This window comes from Hevea brasiliensis, chromosome 5 (genome assembly GCF_030052815.1).
Source record: "Hevea brasiliensis isolate MT/VB/25A 57/8 chromosome 5, ASM3005281v1, whole genome shotgun sequence".
Lineage (NCBI taxonomy): Eukaryota > Viridiplantae > Streptophyta > Magnoliopsida > Malpighiales > Euphorbiaceae > Hevea > Hevea brasiliensis.
This window is the reverse complement of record NC_079497.1, coordinates 115135547-115153919: the sequence shown is the minus strand read 5'-3', so window position 1 is coordinate 115153919 and position 18373 is coordinate 115135547. Positions and strand designations below refer to the sequence as shown.

Sequence of the window (18373 nt, the reverse complement as noted above, 5' to 3'; positions counted from 1 at the left end):
TAAATTAGTATTTTTAGTATATTGTGCACCACTGAGTCATTGTACTCAGCGATAACTTTTTTATCGCTATCGCAGGTAGAGAGACTAGTAAAGCAGCTGAGTGAGCTGCTGAGGACTACAGCACTGCTTTGAGATTTTGTCGAGTATAACATTATACCCTTACTGTACATATTTATTTCAATGTATATGATTGTATGTACATGCTGTAAATTGGTCTTGAACAATTGTACAGAACTTGTAATAATATTATTTTGGATTTTCTGATGTAAATTTAAACCAATGAATGTAAATCAATTTTTCTTTAATGGAATGTGAATGAAATTCTTTAGTATTAGTTTTGAAAATAATTGAGTTGAGTATTGACTTGAATTATGGAATTGAGAAAAATTGTGTTGATTTGAGTTGTGATGGTGGTTGATTTTGATCAAGTAAATTAGAGGAAGTGTTTTTCTACAAGTCAAAAATTTTAGTTTTTCTCAATTATAGCTGGCACTCTGTCGAAATTTTTACAAAATTTCCGAAAAAATAAAAATGATCAAAAATTTTACCTAACTTTTAAACTTCAATTAAACGTTTTTAATACCTGCTAGAAATTATCACCACCTTCAAAAATTAAGAAAATTATTTTAAAATCCCTTGTGGTGTATTTAATGGGTTATCAGTAAGTGAAGTTCAGTAATTTATTAGGTATACTACGGAATCATATTATGCCTTACGAAGGGGTAAAATGTGATAACTAAAATTTATGTTATTTTAAAGAAAATAAAACAATATTAAAAAAAATTAATACTTGCACGTGTGTCAAAGAAACAAATTATAAATATATATTAATTTGAGCTTAATTTGAATTATATCAAAGTGGATAAAGAAGTATCATAAATGAGACACGCTAAAGCTATATGTAAAAGATAGAATATTTTACTAATTTATTTTACCTCACTCTTTCCATGAAGATATATTTATTTTAACTTTTACATAAATTAAGCAAATATAAATAATATATTACAATAATGAATTTATTTTTTAAATTATTGTAAATATGTATATGTTATGTTCATTTAATGTACTACTATTTGTATAAATAATTACAATTTTAGCGATAAATTGTATAAAAAACTTTGTTAAATGAGCAAATATAAATAATATATTACAATAATAAAATTATTTTTTAAATGAATGTAAATATGTATATGTTATGTTCATTTAACGCACTACTATTTGTATAAATAATTACAATTTTAGTGATAAATTGTATAAAAAAACTTTGTTAAATTACTTTAAAGGGTGCATTTAATATAAACTTAAACTCACATAAAAATAAGATTAATAATCATTAAATTAAATATTTATATTAATATTTATATAAAATTAATTGAAGTGTATGAAATAAATGTATAAATATATATATATATATATATATATATATATATTTAATTTAATGGTTATTAAACTCATCATGTTATGAGTTCGAGCTTTATATAGGTGCACCAATTACAAATGATATTTAATGAATTGCAATTTGTAGTTTCCAATATAAATTGTGTACATTAATGAATTTTAATTAGTGTATATTTGCACCCATTAATTACATAATTTTTTTGGAATTATTCCATTCATTTACTTTTATACATCGTTTAAGGTTTTTATAAAGTGATTAAAGAAACAATTCAATCATTTAAACTATAACAAAATACTTTTTATTTACTCAAATTACCCTTTATATATTGCTTAATTAAGAGAGAGGGGGCGATAAGATGGATTTTAGGTATGTTTAGTAGAAATAAAGTAAAATTTGGAAACATTAATTAATATTCATTAAAATTTTCAAAATGACATATAATTTTGAGAAAAATAATTTCTCAAAAGTGACAAATAAATGTATAATTAATATAAGTTTAATATCATATGAGAACAAATTTAATAATTATTAAATTAAATATTTGTATCGAGATATATTTATAATTAATTAAAGCGTGTAAAGAGTGCACAAATCTATATGGTTATTAAACTTATTTTCATATGAATCCGAACTTATGGTAGTCGTACTTGACAACTAAAATTAGATGAAAATTGTAACGGCCAGGCTTTAACCACTAGAGGAATTGTTCGCTTTTACCGTAAGACTCATGATTTTGTCCCATAGATGAAATGGAGAACTTCCCAGGAGGTCACCCATCCTAAGATTTCTCTGCACGCATAACCCTGGAGTTCTTCTAACTCTCCAGCCCATTCCACTAAAAGGCGCCTCTAGTGATTAGTTTCCCCATTTTATATACCATTACATTGTCCTCCCATTCTGATGTGTGACGTGTTTTCTTATCTTTCAAAGGAGCTTTACGCCACGTCCAGCCTAAGCTGGGCCCCTCACCCCCTTAAGCTTCGAGCGTCCTCGCTCTCACACCGTGCTGAGGGAGTGTCCCGCTCTTATACCAATTGTAACGGTCAGGCTCCAATCACTAGAGGAATTGTCCACTTTAGCCGTAAGCCTTACGGTTTTATCCCATGGGTCAAATAGAGAACTTCATAGGGAGACCTAAAATTTTTCTCAAGCGAGCATGCTTAGCCCTTATTTATATCTATTTTTAATAATAAATATATTTTTATTATTTTATTTCTCTCATTTTATAGAGTTTTATTTTATTTTTCTCAATGTCCGAAGTTGATTCCTCTGTACACTTGCCTTTTTTTATCATTCATAATTATTGTTTTTATATTTTCTACGATAAGACACCTGATAATTTTAAATTATTATTGATCAATTTTAAAGAACAAATGTTAGTCTCTTAAAATGGCATTATGAACAATAATACTAGAAGAGATTTTGAAACATTAAAATAATCCAAAAATTGTATAGAATTGATCATATATAGTGTTGGAAAAATTAGTATTTAGTCATTGTATTTTAATGAAATTTATTATTTTATTCTTGTATTTTAAAAAATTATTATTTATTTTTTTATTTTATTTTTGTTAAACTATTTAGTTATTATATTAAATTTTTCGTTAGTTAAATAATTTTAATGCTAGATAAGCTATTATTTATTTTTTTTATTTTAGTGAAATTAATTAATTAGTCTTTATATTTTAAAAAAATTATTAAATAATTTATGTAGGGCCTGTTGATTTAATTATTGAGTGCAGCTAATAATTGATAGTTGATAGCTGTTGCTGATAGCTGATAACTGATAGTAATTGATTGATGTTAAGTATTGGTAAAATTATGTTAGCTGCTGTTGTTCATATATAAAATGATAAATAAGGTATGTATCATGTAATTTATTTTATTATTAAAATAATTATATAATTATTAATTTCTTATATATTGCTAATTATTTTATTATTAAAATAAATATATATTATTAATTTATTATTTCAACAAATTTATTTATTATTGAAATATATAAATAAAAATTAAATAATTTAAAGAAAAATATATTTGAAACTATAGTAAATAACATTTATTTAAAAAAATTAATAATCATTGTTTGCCAACGTTAAACTACAAGCGATTTGACCACGTAATGCATACATTTGAAGTGCTCTACTTTCTTGACTACTTTCTTCCACTTGAATATCATCTATATCATGAAATATATCTGGTGGTATAAAATTTAGACTTTTATCTAATCGCTAAAATGCTAGATCAACAAATGCTTTTCTTCGAATGTAATTATGTGATGACTATTCTAATTGCAAAGCATTCAGACCTCTAAAGATGTCTATCATCATAAATGGAATATGATTACTACTGTATTAGGCACAGAACATAATTTCTAAGTCAAGCTCTTAGATTCACGAACACCATTGATTTTTTTTCATTGTAAGGTGAATAGCATTAGGGGAAAAGAATATATATATAGTAGCTAAAATGAAATCATAATGTGTGAGTTCATAAATTGAGTTTAGAGTTGCTACCTTTCACTCTTTATTCATAAGCAGTGTGATCACGTATCATTAGAATCAAATTAAATTCAAAACGGAAATCCAACAGTAGTATAAATAAAATTAAAAAATAGAAAATCGTACCTTTTTGACTCAATAAGGGATAATCTGATGCATTTTAATGTCATAAATTAATTCTACCTTGAGAAGAAATTAGAATTTCAATTGATAAGCTCAAGAAGGAGACACAATGATGGCACATAAATTGAAAAGAAATCTCAGCTTCGATTGAAATAGGAGCAAGAAAATAAAATAAAGAATATGACAGATTAAAAAGAAATCGATATTTTGATTCAAATAGGAGTAAGAAGATAATACAATGAAAGACACTGCATAAACATTAGAGTAGGGATATTTTAGTCAAAAAATAAAAAAAAATATAGAGCAGTTCTAAACAGCTCTTATTTTAGAGTTGATAGAATCTGCAGCTAATAGATATCCTATCAGCTGCCTTTCAGTTATCAGCTAACTTTTTGGAGTTTTACCAAATACTTTAGTTCAACTGTTTGGATACTCATCAGCTATCAGCTGCATCCAACAACTGAACCAAACACCCCCGTAATTTGATTCCATTAATTTTTAATCTCTCATATTATTTTTTATACCCAAACTACTCTCATTATTTCCTTTTATTTCTCTCATACTCTCACTTATTTGTGTCTCCCTATACCTTTCCCTCTACACCCACACATTTTTCTCCCTCATTCTCTCTTTATCTTTCATCTTTTGATAAAAATTAATACAAACTATATACGTAAAAAAATTAATCAATTCCTCCATATCTTCAAGTAATTAAGGCAATAATATAGAAAAATTATTTTTCAATAGAGAAGACACAAAAATGATATCTAAAAAATTAAATCAAAATATTTAGACAATTTAAAAAAATATATAAATTTAGATTTAATCTTTACACAATAAAATTTTCTATTTCACACATAAATATACTTTTTAAAATATTGTGTTTTCAAAATATAGAGATTAACAAAGTAATTAGGTATACTAAAATAAAGAGACTAAATTATAATATTTTTTTAAATATAAAATTAACTAATTAATTTTATTAAAATAAAATATTTAAATAATAATTTAACAAGAACGGACTAATAGAAAATTTAGCAAAAAAATTAAATAGTTTAATAAAAGTAAAATGTAATAATTAAATAGTATATTTAAAAGTATAGAAATTAAATAATTAGTTTCATTAAAATGCATGATTGAATTTTAATTTTGCCTATAATATTTTAAAAGATTTGCCTTATTTTGTGAAATTATATCATAATTTTTTTTGGATCATAATATATGAATATTATTGATATTAAATGTCGTGTAACTATATATATATATATATATATATATATATATATATATATATATATATAGTACAATCCATATTAAATTACAATGCACCGTGTATTATATCTCTTTTATAGACAAATAATTTTACAATTAATTAATATTTATTTACATTAAAACTTCACATAATTAATTAAACTAATTATAATAATACTAATTCACAAACAAAAGAAATCTCAATATTTACATTATGTGTGCGCGCACTTTAAATTTTATTTAGTTTTATTGATTTTTATATTTCTAATAGAATTTTAATAGGTAATAGAATTCTATCTTCTTATATACTGTAAATTTTTTTTTTTAAAATCTATTAATTATCGTAAAATGATTTAGTTTTATTTATATTTTATTTATCAAATCTTTGTTTTATTTTTTTTGAAATTTAATTTTATAATTTAGTATGTAACTGATTTTTCAGATTTGTTATCATCTGTTGTTACTATTACTAGTTATTTTATTATTTTCAAATTAATTTTTTTTTTTAAAATTTGTATTAGAAATTGCTATTACCATGTTCAAAATAAAATATTAAAAAATGTAATAAATTTGTATTATAAAATTTGTTACCATTTCAAACTCATATATTCTATAAAAATTTTAATAATTGTATGAAAAATTATATATTTTTATATAATAAAAATTTATAAGAGAAATAATTAAAATTATTTTTTATTTTATGACTGAAACACTTAATTAATGAATAATAATTTAATAATTATAATGAAATTAGATAACACTATAAAAAAATCAATGGCAAAAATTATATTAAACTTAAATTTAAATTAACAGAAGTATATTATATGAAAGGTTATTATTTTTTTTAAATATATATTAAAGAAATAGAAAAATAAAGAAAAAAAAATAATTAAACACGTTTGCACTTGAAAAAGACAAGAAGCTGAGACATTGTGAGAGGCGAGCTGCCGAGAAGGAAGAGAACGAAGGGAAAAAAAAAAGTTAAAAAAAGAGAGGGAAAAGTAATAGCGGGGGATCGAGCTACACAAAGCAAAGCTCTCTCTCTGTATGCAAATCAGCTAAACCCAAAAGAAGAGAAAAATGCAGTCGAAGACAGATTAGAAGAAAAAGAAGAAGAGCGGAAACAGAGAGAAAGCGCGAAGAATCGAAAAGCCCAAGTGAGTTTGAAGGCTGTTGATTTATCTGCAATTGGTGAAGTTGGAGAAGGTCAGAACTTTACAAATCTCTGAACCTTAATCTCACACTCTCGAGTTTATTTTATTGCTCTTTCTTTGTAATTCCAATTTAATCTGCAATTGGTGCTCTGTTCTTAACTCAATCTCCCAGCTCAACTGATCTTTCTTTCTCAACTTCAGTTATCTAAATTTGAAGTTTCCAGCTTTTAAATTCTCTCAAAAATTTTCAAGCCGGGTTGGGGGAAGGGGGTGTGTTCAATCGCTCAAGTGCTATACTTTTACGGTTCGTCCAGTTACGAGCCATCAACTTTGATGATTCGAACTTAGGGTTTTGATTTATTGTGCGTTTGATCAATTTGATGTGATTTCGGGGTTTTTGATTAGCTTAACCACTGAGTTTGATCTCCAGGGTTTTGGCTTTTTTGCAAAGATGAGATTTGGGTTTGCATTGTATATTTTCTGGGCGGGTGAATTTTGGGTCGTTTGGAAACAGAAATAATCATTTTCTGGTTGGCTGTGGAGGTTTTATCCATTCTGTGCATGGTCTGTTTATTTTGAGATATACAGAGCTTTTGAGTTTATATGCATTGAATTGATATGCGGGTGGGTGCATGGTCTCTATTCCACTTACTTCAGGGCTATATATCTTTCAAAATATCTATAGCCTCAAAATCATTTATTCTAACTTTCCCCACATCATACTAGATCACCACTCGCTTTCTTACAATTTTAATATGCCCAACCTTCTGCACTGGTGCATTTTTAGTTTACAATCCACATGTTCAAACTTCAAACCATCTCTATGACATCCATTCCTCATATCTACATCCTTGAATTTTGACATATCCATCTTAGCATTCTCATTTCTCCATGCTAATCTTGTAAAAGAGTCATTTATTCATAGCTAAACATTCATTGCCATATATCATAGTTGCTCAAATTTTGTTCTGTAAAGTATTCTCTTCAACTTTTCTAGAGTTTTTTTTATCACAAGGAACTTTTGTCACACTTTTCTACTCAACCATCTTCCTTTAATACTATGGCTGACATCCTTCTCACCTCACCATTTCCTCGTAATAGATCCTAGGTATCTAATGTGTGTGCTCTAGGAAACCTCTATTATATCTAAGCTAACCCTAGTTTGATCACTTCCCTTTCTATTGCTAAAATTGCAATACATAAACATATTTAATGCTACTTAACATTAAGTAAGCACTGCAATAAAATGTATAGCATTTTATCTAATCTAGTTAAAATTGAATATAATAGAAGTGCAACGCTATCTACAGCCAAATCCAATGCAACATTATCTACATCTATAGACATGTCAGACTGCCAATGCATATGGCAGTTGCTAATGGGGAAACAAATCACAGCTACATATCCAATTGTGAATTGAAATTTGGCTACAAAAATCCAAGAACATACATGTCACGAATTCACAACAAAAAAAGAATGAAAGACATGGTTAGTGGCAAACAAAATTCCCAAGTTCTTTTGCACATAAATGTTTCACAATTGGAAACAGGTTTAGTTTTAGTTAAAAACAGTTGTTATAAAGTTGACAATCTAAAATTCAGCAACTTTGTATACTAACATACAATTGGGAAGTATGCCTAACAGAACCAAGTTGAAGTAATGAAGGTTAGAGAGCAATTGGCCCAAATTTTTAATGCTGTAGGATAAGAGTATGTATACATATGAAAAGAAAGCATGGAACTACCAAAGTTGTAGGATGATGACTGCCAAACAGCTGCATAAACCATATGACCCTCAGATATACATAATTACCCTATTACTGGCAAACAAACAAAGAAATAAAGAAAAAGAAAAAGAACAAAAAAAAAGAAGCAACGTCAGAAATTTATTATAAACACCCTTAAAGTAAAAGAAAGAACAAAATTAGGATTACAGAAAATCAGAAAACAGAGGAAGAGAATTAGAACATAAAAAGCAGAGAAATTTGCGCATGTTAAGCAGTACAAACTGAGGAACCCAACAAAATGAGAAGAGTAAAAAATTAATCAAGGAAAGAAAAAGAAGGAAAAAAAAAAAGCACAAATCATAAACAGAGGATAAAGGAAGGGGGGAAAAGCATGTACCCAGATCTATGTTGGATTAATCTCATGAAATAAGAGATTTTGGAGCTGCTGGCCTTGTATTATTCTTGATAGCTATTGCTTAAGATACAGATTAACTATCAATCTGTGATAGAGCTGTTAATCTCAGGTGTTGAATAGATAATTAAGGGCAGGGGGTGAGCAGATTTCGGTTCAAATCAAAAAATCGAACCGAACCGAATCAATTGGTTTGGTTTTAAAATTTAATCGGTTCGGTTTTATATTATAAAAATTTCGGTTATTTCGGTTCGGTTCGATTTTGAAGAGAAAAAATATCGGTTAAACCGAACCGAACTGAATAGTAATTTTATATATTCAAATCGAACCAAATCGAACCGAATCGATTTTTGAATTGATTTAATTTTATAGAGAATTTATGAATTATATTTAATTATATTTAATTATATATATAAATTATTTAATTTCATTAATGAATAGTTATTAGGTTCAAACCAAAGTCAAAATTAGACTAAATAACTTGAAAATCAAGTCTAAATTAAAAAATTAATCAAAAATCAAAACCAATAGATTTGAACCGAACCGAAATAAAGCGGTTCGGTTCGATTTAATTTTTCATCCATTTCAGTTCGGTTCGGTTTCTAAAATATATAATTCGGTTCGGTTCAGTTCGGTTTGAACCGAATGCTCACCCCTAATTATGGGAAAGGAATGGAGGGAGAGAGAGAGCTGAAATTGTGCATCAAAGAAAAACAAAGAGAGAGAGAGAGAGAGAGAGAGAGAGAGAGAGACTTGACCCAAATGAAATTAAGAATGTAGAAAAGCAGAACCAAGTCACCCACCCCCCGCCCTCCATGATGATAATTCGGTTCCTTCTATTCTTATTTTTTATTTATCTCATTTTTATTTGGATAAATTACTATCAGCTCCTTATAATTTATTCAAATTAATTATTTAAACTTCATATTTTAAAAATTTAATTAAAACGTCCTTATCTTTATAAAATTAAAATTTTTTTAATTATTTTATTAAAGAAAATTTACATAATTCATTTATTTGAAGGGTGAAACGTGTCGTGTCGTGTCATGTAATATGTATAATGATTCATTTATTTAAACAAATTCACGTATCTTGTAACTTGTATCATAAACGTATCCGTGTAAGGGTTGAGCATTTTGATATAATTAATTAAATGAGTCATGTTTGAGATAAACATATTTATGTTATAAGTATATGTTGACATGACACTTTTATGCTTTGTGAACACGAATTGCCAGCTAGCTTTATGCGCTAGTAGTTAGTTTACCACTTAACTTTTTCACTTTCTATTGCTTAATATAAATAAATGAAAATGACATCATTTTTTTCTCTTCCTTTCTCTTTTTTTTTTAATCAAGAAAAGAGGAATATTTCGTTAAAAAAGTAGAGTTACAGTCCTAAGCCCAGAATAGAAAATTATAGCTACAAACTCAAATCCCAGACCCATGATAAAGGAACCCAATCGGAGCCCTAGATGTATATGTATTAAGCCTAAAAATTCATCAGCAGCCACTCTAGCATGGACCACTTCATTCATCTCATCACCTCATTGTCGGCCGCCAAGGAGAAATTGCTTAAACAAGTAAATGAACACAGGGAAGCTCAGACAGAAACCACCTCTTCTGAGCCATCTGAGATACAACAAAGCAATTTCCCCTAAAGAAATCGAGATCTAGGTGAGCTAAGAAGCAATAATTCAAGAAAACCCAAGGCTAGGAACTTGGGCCGGACTGAACCGGGAATAGGCTTGGCAAGACAACGAACATCTTATTCTCATTTGGTCCAAGAAGTGGCGGAGACGGTAACCAATTGGTACTCTTACTACTTAAGATGCCAGCCAACAGGGGGATCCCCTAAAACAGAGACTGAAACCAATTCATCGATTTGCATCAAAACACTCTCAAATGACGCTTAGAACTCACAGATCAACAAAAACAACCCAAACTCAAAACTATGCAAGCCAACCTAAGGGGGGAGGGAAGTTCCACCTTCGGTTGGGTTGAGGGACCTTCCCTTGCCCAAAGGACAGAGGAGGGTTACTTGAACAGTAGTCACTCGAAACTGTAGACAGAAGTCAGAGAAAAACTCTCTCACTAAGAAGAGAGATGAACTCTCACTTCTTTCACCCTTATGTATTTGCTTATATTCAGGGAATTATGTGTAGCATTTTCTTCCTTCTCCTTTCTTTGGATATGATTGAAGAAACTTTATAATTATGCAGAGATAGAAAATAAAGTTACACATTCCCTTCATCCTTTCATTTGCTTCACTGTTCTATTGTTAATTGCTTAGGTGTCCTGTCAGCTCCTTTGCGCACTTTCTCCATTCAGGAGGAACAAAGCTAGAGATGGAGATGATAAATTCAAGAGATGGAGATGGGGATCAAGAGATGAATGTTTCAATTGCTCGTGGGGGACCTATTTACGTTCCCAACTTGGTGGGACCTCTCACAAGGGTTTCTGACTTTGAGTCTGCTCTTTTCTATGAACTTGAGGTTTCTTGTTCGCTATACACTATGTACTCTTGGATTAATCAATATTGGTATCTTCTTACGCTTAAAATTATTTAATCAACTGCTTGCCTGATTAATTTGGAATCCTGTCCCTTTTATGTAGGATTTGAAGGATGAATTGTGCTTGCATGCTATTTCACCATCCAATGATGATAATATTTTGTATGTTTCTTCTGTCTTTGGTTCTTTTTAATTTTTTTTTTCAGCGTTCTATGTAGAAATTATTGATTGCAAAAATTCAATTGGTTGTAGGATTGATGAGCTTAAAATTTATAGCGACGAAGATTTGGTGGAGATGGCCTTGAAGGAAACTCTGAATGTAGGTTAAATATTTTTGTTCTAAAACCTATGTATTATGCAATCAGAGAAACTCAACTAATGTTTTCATTGATGCTAATCATAGGATGAGAAGAATGAAAGTTCCTTGCGGCCATCCTCAAAGGGCTTGATTGCCAGGTGAGTAGTATAGGTAAATGTGCTTTTGCTAGCATTTTATTTGTGTACACTAATTTGTATATCAAAATTCCACTCCCTCCCATTGCCAGCTTGTTATCGATACTCATTTCATGTGCAGGTTTATTGTGGTTTATTCAAAATCAGATACCTCTTTTCTTCTCATGTATGCATGCATGTATGTATATATTTGCCTTTCCATCTCAATGAGTCCCATCCCTAGGAAATAGATGACACTAAAAGAGTGAAAGCTCTGGGTTCCCATGGTTTATGATGTGTGAATGGGAATCTAGTTTGTCAGTATTAAATAAAATGAAATCTCAAAACTAGGTCCTTGTTGCTTCACCATTGTTGAATTGCACCAGATTGTATTGATAAGCTATGTTAATTTGGTTTACCTTCTACTTCATAGCCTTTTATCCAAAATAAATATTTTGTAGCATGGTATTTTTTTCCCCTTCCTCCTAAATATTTTTACCTTTTTTTTTTCTTTAGGAGAGAAAATGATATTAGGGATTCAAGCAATAATACAGATTTGGAAAGCTCTGAATTAGGAGATCCTTCAGCCACTTTGGAATCATTAAATGGAGAAACTTATTGCAACGGAACAATTGCTAACAAGAAGTCAAGGAAGAGACAAAGACTGTTGAAATCTTCAGATGGATCTCATAGTGGAACCAGCTGTAATGGAACTATCAATAACAACAATTCAAGGAAGGGAAAAGGAAAGAAGGCAAATAAATGTGATGTTGACGTATGTTACCTGTCCTACTGCTACTATGTTAGCTTTCACCTTTTTATGTGTGCTGCTAATATATAATTTCCATGTTGGAACGATGCTTGATAAGATATGCTATATAAATTGTAGAGTTGATTTCTTTCCTTTTTTTAATCTGGACATTTGCTTTATTCAATGATGTTTCTGTTCATGTTACTAAAGTACATTTTCTTTTTATGTGGTGATCGCTTGATACTCTTACCTTGGTAATTTGCTTCCAAGATGAAAATGAACATAATATAACAGCTAATCTTTGCTTAAGCGCATTTACATGTTTGAAATTAGCTTAGCTGCAGTTAATCAGATTAATAAACAATGGTAGCAAATCCATACTAGTAATGGATTGCATTCAAGAATAAATATAGGTGCAACATGTTCTTAATTGTCCCTCATTTATGGTGAATGTACCTTAGATGCTTTGTCTATTTGATGAATTTGTTATTCTTGCATGTCCAGGAGAGTTGCTTTGCGAAGGTGGATGAAGTATTGAAAATCAAACAAAAGCAGGATCAAGACAAAGCAACTGTCAGACTGCATTCATTTAAGTATGTTTTAGTATATAAGTATTCAATTATGTGTAATTGAGGCATCCTCTGAATTTAGCTTTATTATTGCCTCTTATTTCGGTCTCATGCTAGTTGCAAAGCCAACAAGGGTGCCATTCCATCCTTGGAGCCAGAGAGCGGTGAAAGGCTGAAAATGCTACCATCTTCAAATTCTGGGAAACAGGTTGGCTAATAAATTGTCCATTAGAATTTTTTTTTCCTTGTATTTTTTGCTTTCTGTACAAACACATCCACGTATAATACCTTGCAAGTACAAAATAACCTCTACCGCAATTAGACCAGAACTCAGGGAAGAAAAGCCATAAGCTTAACGGCTGATGATGCCACTTATCCCTCTAACTAGTGATGAAAACAAATGAAAATGAAACATATATATATATATATATATATATATATAAAGAACCGAAGATATACTTTTGAAATATTATATGTTGTGATTAAAAGGGTGAAATAAAAAGAAAATCTAGCCACATCTAGTGATTGGTAGGAATACTACCATATTGGGATAATCTTTTGTGGTGACTGAGGATTGAAGATTGTGGATAAGAAGAAAGGGATAGGTGGTCTTAAGAATGAGAAAATCAATATTGATGTCTTGATTGCAAAGTTGGTAGCCAGTTGTTTGTCCATTGACAGTGCTGGTGACTGCGCTTGATGGTGAACTTCAAGTTGAGGTGTGGGCAGCGGTTAGAGAGAAACCTTGTGATGTGTTGGGAGACATGGAGCAGATGTAATTGAAAAACAGAGGAGACTGAAATTTGGAATTCTAATTTTTAGGCACCTTCTTAAAAAATGTAAAGATGCATTTCTAGTTATTTTTCAATTCTGTAGAAATGGACTGGGTTTTGTAATTCCAATTCTAGACAACGCTTCAAACAAAGGAATTGAAAAGTCTACTGTCCATTCCCAAAAACCAATTCCAGATGCACTAAATGAGGGGCTAATAGTCTAATTTGTTTATTTGCTCATTCATATTGTTGAAAACTTTTCATTTATTATTTGGCCATGCCTTTGCTCAAATTAACAGCAGTTAAAGCCCTCAAATGTTCAAGAACACATACCTGTACATCATCCAGAGGTTGTTCTTTGCATTGAGGTTTACCACAACATACGACACTGGTTAAAGGTATACCTTTCTATTCTGTTGTCTTAGAAATAAATTATCTTGATTTCTATTATTTTTAGCTACCGTAGTTAAGATTATGATGCTTATGTAATTATGGTTGTGTTCTATCAATAATTGTCAGAGAAGTAGGATAAAAGTATGGGATTTTATTTATTTATTTTGTGTAGTGCTAAATCTAATACATAGCTAGTTTTGGATTTTGTTTCTTATTTTAAATTTTTTGGAGTAATCTAAATCCTTTATGTTTTGTTTATTTTCTCAATTTTGAGTGGTTTGTAATGGTTTACCAATCAACAGATATTCATTTTCTCCTATGTGGATTCCATTGTAAAATTCCTAGTATCTTAGGGCTACATTAAATTAGAATATTATGTAGCCTCCTACTGTGCTTTTCTTCTTTTTCAGATGGGAATACAAATTTTCTTTGAAGCTTTGAAAACATGATTCATGTTTTTGGATATAAATAGTATGCAGGAACCTTTAGGGTCATTCATTGAATTGGGCTTGTATGATACAATAGTGTCATAGTGTGCCAGAATTTTGGATGTTTACCCAGAGTTTATAAGCAAAGGTTAAAGAATGCTTGTTACTTATCTAGGTCTCATGGGTTTGTAATTTGGAAATTATTTTGTTTTCTTTGTATGGCTATACTTCTTTTAGAAGTTTGCAGGGTCTAAAAAAATAGGTCTGAAGCAGGTTGCTGTATTCATTTTAAGCAAAGGATTCTGGAAGAGTTTGACGTTTCAGTCTGCACTTTGGAGCTATCTATTGCAAGCCTAGTCTTTGATTCAGAGATTTCCTGTCAAACTAGTTTCCTATTTGCTAATTTGCTATTTACCATATTATTATGTCGTTCATTTTGAAATATCAGGAAAATAATAAAGGCTTTGCATGTGCATGCAAACCTTTTTTAAGATTACTTGTAGAAAAAAAATATGGCTCTTGGAGCTGCAAGATAAGATTTATTTGCTCTCCTGGTCCTAGGATTATGGGAATTGAGGATGGATTGATAAAGAATTTATTGGCTTCTTGTGTAAAAAATTTGTGTTTTGCATATTCTAATCATGAAAGAAACATGCGTTTCGCTACTCTACTGTCCAGTTAACTAAATGTCAAAACTTTCTTTGGGTTGTTGCTTTGTTGGGATTTGGGAATGGATATGCTTCCTTAGTACGAGTATTTTTGAGAAGAAGATGATGCTCTATCAACAACGTAGCATGTCTATGATGACTGTTCTTTCAATGTTATGACCAAGAATAAAGTTATGACCAAGAATAAAGTGTTTTTTTTTTTATGTATTAAGAATCATTGCAGTTCTTTACATGAAATTTGCTCAGGAATCAGGATAGAATGTATTAAGAAGCAATATAGTATTCTATTTGAAATTTGCTCTCTAAATAGGACCCTTCATTTTCTGTATATATTCTATTTGGTTGATGACCTTTCTAAAATCTTATGCTCTGTTTAAGAATGGTTATCGGCTATTGTTCGTGTAGCGGTTATCTCATCTATTTGGTAGAAATTTGCTTACATTCAATGGTTTCACTTGCAATACACAGATGTATATTTTTTTAAATTGAATTGACGTAACTCTCTCTCTCTCTCTCTCTGGGGTATGAGCGAGTTTCTGGGTAGTGATTTGGTTTAGCTCCCGTTTTCTGTTGCTTCTCAATATACATAATCTTTTTCTTGGCTTTACTTTCTCCTTTCCAATAGTGTTATTGATTTCATTTTGAATTGTTTTATAGACACAAGAGTTCTTGGTCCTAGGAAGACAAATGTTAACTGAAATGAGGGACAGGATTTATTGCATGACAGACCAAGTGATGCAAAAGGCAGGGCATTATGATCCATCCGGATATTTTCTCATAGAAGTAAGTTCTATTCACTCTAGTTTGGTTTTATCACAAAGATATTTTGTCACTTTATGTAATGGAATGTGCAATTGTGTAGGATGTGTTTTGCAATGATACAAGGGATCCATCTGCAATAGATTATAGTGAACCTATTTTTGATTGGCTTACAAACTCAAAAGATGATGCTCTTAGAAAATGGGAATGTATCATAAGTGGTGAGTTACAACGAAAACAGAAAGCAGTCATAGGTGAGGTAACAACTTCACAATTGCCCCAATTCAGACGTGTTGACATGCAAAAAACTCGGTTTTGTGACTTGAGATTTCGTCTTGGTGCTGGATACCTCTACTGTCATCAGGTACAATTTTACCTTTACATTTACTTGGCTAAAGTATTGACTCCAATTTTTAGCAATCTTTTGTATAGTATTTGACCTTCAAATGACATGAGTTTTTAAGTTTCATCATCTCAAATTTGTGCTTGGCATGAGCTGGTGGTTGTATTTTTACGTCGGCTTGTGTTCTTGTAGGCATCCTCATAACATGTATTTATTCGGTTTTTTTTTTAACGTCGGCTTGTGTTCTTGTAGGCATCCTCATAACATGTGTTTATTCGGTTTTTTATTTGGGAAACTACTTGATACAGGGAGACTGCAAGCATACCATTGTCATCAGAGACCTAAGATTGATTCATCCTGAGGATGTCCAAAACCGGGCAGCTTATCCAATAGTAATTTTCCAACTAAAATTACGTTTCCAGAAATGCAATGTTTGCAACATTTTCAGGGCTACAAAAGTGACTGTGGATGACAAATGGACCCCAGATAACCCTTGCTATTTCTGTAATGACTGCTATTACCTTCTTCACTACTCTGAGAATGGATCTCTACTATACAGTGATTTCTCAACTTATGACTATCTTCATGACTAATTCTTGTATTCGATCTTTGTTTTTGAACTTGCAATTGCTTGAACAAGTTCCTTTCTTGGCAACCATAGTTTTAATTGTAGCGATAAATTCCATGAGTTTATAAGTCTAAAGACTACTGATTATTAAAATTACCGACTCGATGTATTACTGAATGCATTCTCTGGAGTGTCATGGAAGTTATTGAAGTGTGTTCTACAGTGCTGGCTACGTGGTGTATGTATTGCATTAGGCTTCCAAGTTGCAAATTTTGTGGGAAATATATATTAAATGCTTTTACTTAAATTTATAAGCAGCTGATGTTAAGGAGTCCTACAAAGTTGCAATGGATGTATGCATTAAAGGATGAGGTATGATTTTACAAGTCTTTAGCTACATTTGTAGATTTTGTTGAAGCACTTTTATTAAAACATATTTTTTTCCCGCAGTTTAATCATAGTTGTTTGTTCAACCTAGAATGACTGAAATCTTCTTGTGGATCTGATTGATGTATGCATATATGTATGGTGAAGTTTTGGTTGCGTAATTCAAAGCCTATAACCATGCAAATGTTTAGCCCATCTTCTAGCCATGTAAAGATCATGGTAATTCCAACTCTCAACGCTACTTGTCCTCCCTCCAATTATGTTTGCTTCCCTCCCTGTAACAGTAGCGTCTATGTTAGGATCATGTGCTTCCCGTTTTTCCTTTAAACTAACCACAGTTTCTCCGGGTCTGGTGCACTAATCAACTCCGCCTTAAATGTAGCTGTATCTCAGGTAAACATGTCCAGAATTGCCCAGTTCTAATAAAATTCTCCTTTCTTCATTGCCTCTTACTCTCCAAGCATTACTATCATACCTTCTTTTCCAATTTTCAATTTGACATCTCTTATCACGCCTCCAAGCAGTCTCACCAAGAACTTTTCAAACTCATGCATGATAAATCCATTAGAAGTTCCAAAGCCAAATCCCACATGAAACCGATGGATGGGAATGGGATTCTGCATGTTGATGGCATGGTATGATCTTGTTGGACTAGCAGAGAGATGCAAGATACAGGAATTTGGACTTCTTGTGCACACGTTCTTCAAGTATCTTTATACTTTTCTTGAGGCCTTCAGTCGGTTCTGCTTACCCCATGAAGAAAAGACGGTCAATGACTTATAGAACTGTTTGCTTACCATAGGATGTCATGTGTTTCGAGAGAAAGATGCGGGAAGCGATCAACAGGGCTGATGGAGAATACCACTAATGCCATGTATTGCTTGACAAGCCTCAAATGTGATTTGTTGGGGCTGGCAACCAGAACCAAGTCTATTGCTTTTTTAATGGTATTACCACGTAACATTGTTAATAATATTGTACGTTTTCTATTTAATTTCTTTTTTTTTACTCTTTTTTTAACTGTATAATAAAATTTTAATATTTAAAATAATAAAAATAATCATATGATTGAAGCGATTTCAAATGATTCTATATCTTTAAGCAATGAAACTATTATATTATTATATTTTTATTATGTTGCTATAAATTCTTCAACAAAAAAATTGGAGAGATACAAAAATTAATAAAAAATAAAGAATAATATTTAATTAATAAAAAAATAAA

At 30.5% G+C, this 18373-nt stretch overlaps 1 protein-coding gene and 1 pseudogene across 6 annotated transcripts; one reads left to right on the top strand and one right to left on the bottom strand.

Annotated features, from left to right (window-relative positions):
* Window positions 1-6215: 6215 nt before the first annotated feature.
* Window positions 6216-16972, top strand: LOC110669948 (snRNA-activating protein complex subunit). Of its 6 annotated transcripts, none has more exons than XM_021831829.2 (12): window positions 6216-6480; window positions 10859-11060; window positions 11182-11240; window positions 11331-11397; window positions 11482-11534; window positions 12027-12285; window positions 12766-12854; window positions 12948-13038; window positions 13903-14001; window positions 15750-15875; window positions 15955-16215; window positions 16503-16972. In XM_021831829.2, the coding sequence occupies exons 2-12, from the start codon at window positions 10914-10916 to the stop codon at window positions 16785-16787; spliced, it is 1536 nt and encodes a 511-aa protein (XP_021687521.2). In that variant the 5' UTR covers window positions 6216-6480; window positions 10859-10913; the 3' UTR covers window positions 16788-16972. The 6 variants fall into 6 exon arrangements, with proteins under 6 accessions (XP_021687521.2, XP_021687525.2, XP_058003561.1 ...); XM_058147578.1 differs by lacking the exon at window positions 6216-6480 and adding an exon at window positions 10080-10367; XM_021831830.2 differs by lacking the exon at window positions 6216-6480 and adding an exon at window positions 10080-10378.
* Window positions 16973-17311: 339 nt separating this feature from the next.
* Window positions 17312-18137, bottom strand: LOC131179995 (uncharacterized; annotated as a pseudogene).
* Between the last annotated feature and the right edge of the window lie 236 nt (window positions 18138-18373).